Genomic DNA, 6,344 nt, shown 5'->3' on the forward strand with positions numbered 1-6,344 from the left:
AACTTACCATGCCCGTCCTATCCTCATTGGGATCGGCAGGGGTGTCAGGGGATTCCTATTGTGGTAATTGATATCTGATCTCCCCTACACAGTAGCAATGCACACAGAGGCAAGCAAGTCAGAGAAAAAACAATACACACAGCTCTTCATTCAACTTTTAATTGTGTTTGTTTCATCTTAACAAAACCACTCGAGCACAGGCACGCTGTTTTATAAGTAGGGAGAGCTCTTGTGGTTCAGGAACAACAGAAAAATCTTACATCATTAAGTGCTGTGTCATCACCACTACCTTGATCGTCCTGTACCTTTGTCTGAAGTCCACATATGGCACTAGAGCGGCAGCGATCACTCCATGGGCCAAGAACACCCCATTTATGTGAGTTGCCTGTCAGAACTTGTCCACCTTGACAGGTGAACCAGACATTGACAGCTGCTTTATTATCATGAGTAATCCCTCGGTGTTTGTCCACTCTCAGAGTGAAGGAGATTAAGTAGCCTTTGGGACAAAACTTAGACTCTGTCCAGTTTCCCCACCTGCCAAAGAAGACAATGATTATAATATTCTGAGAAATATATGAATTATATTAAACAATATACATACTGTACAAATAACATCCCACATGTTTTAAATGGTATTATCAGTAAGAGTGCATGGGTATTGCAGTTTTGAACTGTTTTTGCCATTTTGGTTTGAATTTGAACCAAATTTGAATCAACCTGGCTGGGTCTGGTTCCCTGTCCGGCCGAACTGGATCCGGTCCAGTTTGAACACTGAACAAGGCTAGATTGTTTTGTGGGCCAGTTTGGGTATGTACCTGTAAAGGGCAATCCCTAGCCTAAGGATGGGTGGGGGGAAGGCGGGCAGAATAAAAAGTAGATGCAGACCTGTGAGCTATGGTATTGACAGCCACTGTCTGTCTATTATGCAACTCTGCCTGTGTAACAAGTTGCACAAGTGCACTTTTACACAAGTGCACACACTTTCTGTTAAAAGTCAGGCAGAAGATTGAACAGTGTTTCCAAAGACAGTGTCCAACCTCGGGGGGCAGGGGGGCAGTTAACAAACAGGATAAAATGGAGAGAGAACTTTCCCATTCTTAATCCTCCGTTTCTAAAAACAGAAGTGCTTACATGAGCCTCTGGAGGTGGAGTAAGGAAGGCAGCTCCCCTCTACATTGAGCCAATTCCATTGAATTCAATGGGGCTTACTTCCAGGTGTGGGTATAAGATTGCAGATTTGCCCCCACCCCCAGGAAAGGTCTTGGGGCCACCCATGCACAAACTCTGAAAAGTGAAGGTTATACCTTCAACGGTTATGCCCATTAGCCACATATCGCTCTATCGTCCCTTTACCCATTGATTTCATAGTACACGGTAAGATGGTTCTCAGAAGCAGAGATTCCTGGGTAAGAGAAGTTTAATCCAGGAATCTCTGGTCATCTAGGACAGGGGATCCCTAACTGTGGAACTCCAGATGTTGCTGGACCACAACTCTCATCATTCCCAGCCACTATAAATTGTACCTGGAGATGATGGGAGTTGTAGTCCAGCACCATCTGGAGTACCACAGATTGGGAGCCCCGGTCTGGGACATCAGGAGTCCTCCACCTTGTTAGTGCAGGGCGCTACTGCTCTTATGAGATCTCTCAGGAGCATGACAGGTCAGTTCCTACCACATTCATACACACCCACGACATATCTATTGGTCTTCGTGGTGCTTCAGAAAACCTAGTTGCTCACCTAAGGAGTTAGCAATAAACTGAGAGATATAGATGTCAGGTTCCTCTTCCAGGTTCTTAATCTCATGCCAAAGATGGGTTACTATCACACCAGACCCTCCCTCCTGGAATATGCCCTCATCTCCATAAAAGCCTGGCTCCCTTGAGTTCTCTACATTACACTTGGAGTTTCTCAGTCTCTCTTGGTCCCTTTCCCCCTCAAAATTGGGATCCTGTAAGCTATTGACAATGTTGCCACATTAGGAACAGGAAGGAAAGGATCAGAAACATTGCTGCCATCCAGGATCTTAGACAGATCAGGGACAGTCCAGGAGTGCACATTATGAGAACATCGCACAAATACCTCCATGCCTTTTATAGATCAGTGGATCCAAATTCCTACAATAGCAGTACATTCTATAGGTATTTTGGAAGCCACTCGACCACAACCCCAGATAGCCTAGAAGCCCACGATAAAAACAACCCCTATAAAAAGCCTTTCAACTCCTGTCCAGCGGAATGGCAGTAGAACAATGACACTCTGCCTGTGTAAGTATTGAAATTTGGACAAGTGCACACATCTCCGTTAAAAGGCAGGCAGAACATTCCACAGGATGTCAGCCAGAGAGAGCTCAGAAGGATTCAGACAGATTCTGTCTAGGTCAATCCAGCAACAGTGAAAGAAACCCAGCTCCTTCCACAGTTCAAGCAGGACAGCCAAAAAGGAAAAGGAAACAAAAGATCCCTCACGGTCCAGTTTTTGACTCAATGACTATGCCATCAGTGCAGTAGAGCCAAATGCCATTCAGAGCTGTATCATCATACCATATACCCTGGTATGCCTGTACCTGGTGGTGAAGAGAAGGAGTGATGATAACACTGATGCTGCACTCTACGGCTGCCCGCATTTTGTAAAATTACAGCACAATGTTTTCAGTGGGAATTAGCCATTCACATTGGCTCCCTCCCTGCTGGAATTGGACAGCATCTTATTGGTCCAGTCAGATCAATGATGAGAAGCTTCAGCACTAGTCATTGACTACTAGTTGTGCAGAACCACTGCTAGCCAAGCTTGGGGACTGGCATTCACATCCACCTCAGCCAACAGCAAGCCATAGGAGATATTCAGTCTTGTTATTGGCAGACCTAGATAACCCCAACCTTGCAGACCTCAACCGGCTTTGTATTTTGCAGGAGATGTTCTTCATCTTCCAGCAATGAAGTTCCCAACCTGATTCAAGTTATTCCTACACTAACAGGTTCATCTGAAATTATTATTTGTCTGTCTGTCTGTCTGTTTGTTTGTTTGATTGATTGATTGATTGATTTCTATACCACCCTTGCAAAGATGGCTCAGGGCAGTTTACACAGACAAATAACAAATAAATTTAGGGATCCCTGTCCCTAAAGGGCTCACAGTCTAAAAAGAAACATAAGATAGACACTAGCAACATTCACTGGAGGTACTGTGCTGGGGGTAGATAGGGCCAGTTTCTCTACCTCTACTAAATAATGAGAATCACCACGTAAAAAGTTGCCTCTTTGCCAAGTTAGCAGGGTTAGGGTCCTTTTCTTGTTCTTTGCTCATGGAGGCAGAGTTTGGTCTCCCCGATTTAATGTGCTGCTGACTTAGATGGATATTCTACAATATTTCTAACTTCACCCAATGCGCAGCCTGTATTTTCGTGTAAAGAAGCCAAATCCTACAAAGGCATGATGAATTATCAGTGACTCTCCCTAAAAAGGAAACCAGAATCCAAGGAACACGGCAAACCCTTAAGACTTCTTAATGCTCCAGGAAGTGATTCAACTATGGTAATGCAACACTATCAACTTCCTCCATACTTGTGCTGACATCTGCTTTCCTGTCCTCATCAAAACGGATCCCACCACCATCATCATTTTCTTGCCTTCTCCCATTCCTTTGAATGATTCCTTTATGTACTACTGTTTCTTCACCTTTGCCTTTTGGGGTTCTAAAGCAATTGTCTGAGGAACGTTCAAAAGAAAGGATGGAAGCAGTGACATAACCTTCATTGGACAATGGGGCAGGAGGACAAATGTCCCTGGGCTGCTGGGGTGGGAGGGCAGTTGCCATGGTGCCCCCTCCCCTGGGGCACCACCTTGCCAGTTGCTAAACAAAACACTCACCGGCTGGGAGCAAGAGGAACAGCCCTTTCCCCACTCCTTTCCATCTGGCAAGTGAAGGGCCATTCAGCCCCTCTCCAAGGTGCTGGCCACTCCCCATGCATCAGCATCCCATGCATCAACTCGTTTTTTCCTTCCTTTCTCTTCCTCACTCAGAGGAAAGGAGCAAAAGAAAGGCAGCACCCAGCTGTCATTGACACACCTGCTGGGATGGAGGGGGGAGGAGCTGCAGGATCACTTCCAGATGCTGGCCACGCCCCCTGGTTCTTATGACAGATGCAAGGGATGTGGCCAGTGTGCACGCACAGTGGTGGTGGAGGGGAGAGCTGTAGTCTGTCCCCCGGCTGCCATTGGGCTCCCTCCACCCCTGGATGGGGGAAATTGTTGATTGAGGCAGCTCCCCAGCATCAAGGTATCTCAATGGAGGGAGGTCCAAAATTAGGGAAACTCTTACCTTGAGTGCAAATCCACGAGCATAACCTTTAGGGCACAATTCAATTGCACCCCAGACTCCGTATGGTCCTCCATTTTTCACTTTTATCATGGTCTTATAATTCCGGGCTGCTGTAGCCCACAGGCAGCAGGAGAGCATCAAGGAGAACAAAATGCTGACAGCGAGAGCCATGGAAGATGTTCTGCTTTGGGTCTACCTGCAAAAAAACTAGAAGAAGAATAACAGGCCTGAGAAGGGACAGTTTGGAAGTTTGGTGTGTGTCCTCCAGACACACTTCCATCAGTTCTGCTTTTTAGAAACGTGCTTACATTGGGTTAATGCTATCTATTGTCTATCTGGCTTTTTGGACCATAGTTTGAGTCCTACAAGCAGCTAAAGGTTGCTGGCAATCTGGGTTGGATCCATTTCGGTGTCCACAGCAAAGCACAGTGGGGTGGGTGGTAGGCACGCAGGGGTTCCTACCACCAACCAAACCCCAAGGCAATCAGACATTCCTCTGATTATTGGTGAATATTTAGGGGGGGGTCTAGAGGGAGTGTTGTGGGTGGTAGTGCCCAAGGGGGGCAAGGAAGCTGCCAGAATTATTTCAAAGGAATTGGGCAATGGGCCAGCCCAGCGGCCCCCCACGTGCAGTTATGGGGCTGCTTAAACCTCCATTATTCCCGTTGAAAAAAAACCTTAAAGATGCATAATGTTAAAAAATCACTTAAAAATCAGCCCTTTGAGCCCGTAGGTGCTGCACAAAAGGGGATAATGCGCTGGTTTTAGTCCTATTATACCCTATGAGAAAAATAATTAAAAATATTTTTTAAATTCATTTTAAAAAATTTAGGAGTGTCTAATTACGTCAGGGTTTGGGTGGTAGTTTGCACCTATGGGTGCTCCACAATAGGGAATAATGGGCTGGTTCGAGTCCCATTATACCCTATGAGAAAATAATTTTAAAAATCAAAAATTCATTCAAATATCGTACAAGTGTCTGATTGCTTTGGGGGTTGGGTGGTAAGTATCCATGGGTGCCAACTACCACCCCACCCACTTTGGGAGGTTGAAACTGGTCCAAAACAGTTCAAAATGGTTCAAAACTGTTCAAATTTGAACCAAACCAGAGGGGTGCGAGGAAAACCAAAACCGAATCTCCCCCTCTTGGTTCGAACCTGGTTCGAATTTGAACCAAACCAGGCAAACTGGTTTTGTGCACATCCCTAACCATGAGCCCCACAGCCTTTAAGATCATCTGGAGAGATTCATCTGTGGTTGCCACCAACTCATTCAGCGGCGACTCAGGAACGGGCCTTCTCCATTGTTGCTCCTAGGCTTTGGAATGCGCTCCCTATTGAAATAAGCACCTCCACATCTCTGGCAACTTTTAAAAGGCACTGAAGACACATCTATTCACCCAGGCTTTTAATTAGATTCAGGGTTTTAAATGTGTAATGTTGGTTTAAAATGGTTTTAATGTTAATTATTTTAATGTTTAGATGATTTTAATTGCTCAATTCATTTAGTTTTGATTTTCATTGATAATTGATTTTAATTGTGTTTGTTTTGATGCAGAACACCCTGAGCCATTTTTGGAAGGGCAGTATATAAATTAAATCAATCAATCAAATAAATAAGCAGGGCAGCCCATCACAGCACTGGGAGGAGAACATTTGGCCGGGGGGAGGGTATAGGGTTGGGGATAAAAAGCTGCCGCAAGCAGGGATTCTTGAGCAGCTAAGTTCTATTCCTACCCCAGCACAGAAATGTTGGGAAAGGGGCCCAGCCCTTTCCCCTTTGGGAGTTTCTAGTCCCTAGGCTGGTCACCAGGGTCAGCAGTACGCCAATCAAAGGAGCTTTTCTCCGTCTGTGTGATAGCAATGGATGCTGACCCAGAGCTGACAATGCTCGCTCAAGAGAGTGCCAGGCCATGGATACACCTCCTCACAACTCATGAGAAGAACCATCAGAGCAGAGGAGAGAGAACTGATGAGCAACATCTCTAATAATTTGAGGAGCTGAAACATCCCCTTTCCTTACGG

The 6,344-nt window shown here is 45.6% G+C and overlaps 1 protein-coding gene across 1 annotated transcript; it reads right to left on the bottom strand.

The window, feature by feature from the left end:
* Nucleotides 1-236: 236 nt before the first annotated feature.
* On the bottom strand, nt 237-4,491 carry LOC128352154 (vitelline membrane outer layer protein 1-like). The gene is made up of 3 exons (XM_053312439.1): nt 4,321-4,491; nt 2,469-2,566; nt 237-534 (listed from the first exon to the last, which is right to left on the bottom strand). Exons 1-3 carry the CDS (start codon nt 4,489-4,491, stop codon nt 237-239), a joined length of 567 nt encoding a protein of 188 aa, XP_053168414.1.
* Between the last annotated feature and the right edge of the window lie 1,853 nt (nt 4,492-6,344).

The sequence above is a fragment of the Hemicordylus capensis genome, chromosome 3, assembly GCF_027244095.1.
Source record: "Hemicordylus capensis ecotype Gifberg chromosome 3, rHemCap1.1.pri, whole genome shotgun sequence".
In the NCBI taxonomy this organism is placed as follows: Eukaryota; Metazoa; Chordata; class Lepidosauria; order Squamata; family Cordylidae; genus Hemicordylus; species Hemicordylus capensis.

What these genes read in the sequence shown, in the direction of transcription:
- LOC128352154 (XM_053312439.1), bottom strand. Translation starts at nt 4,491, where the DNA reads ATGGCTCTCGCTGTCAGCATTTTGTTCTCCTTGATGCTCTCCTGCTGC. An exon ending in CTCGTGGATTTGCACTCAAG is followed by an intron (nt 2,567 to 4,320) that starts GTAAGAGTTTCC and finishes CTTCACCACCAG; the next exon opens with GTACAGGCATACCAGGGTAT. An exon ending in ATTGAGTCAAAAACTGGACC is followed by an intron (nt 535 to 2,468) that starts GTGAGGGATCTT and finishes CTTCTTTGGCAG; the next exon opens with GTGGGGAAACTGGACAGAGT.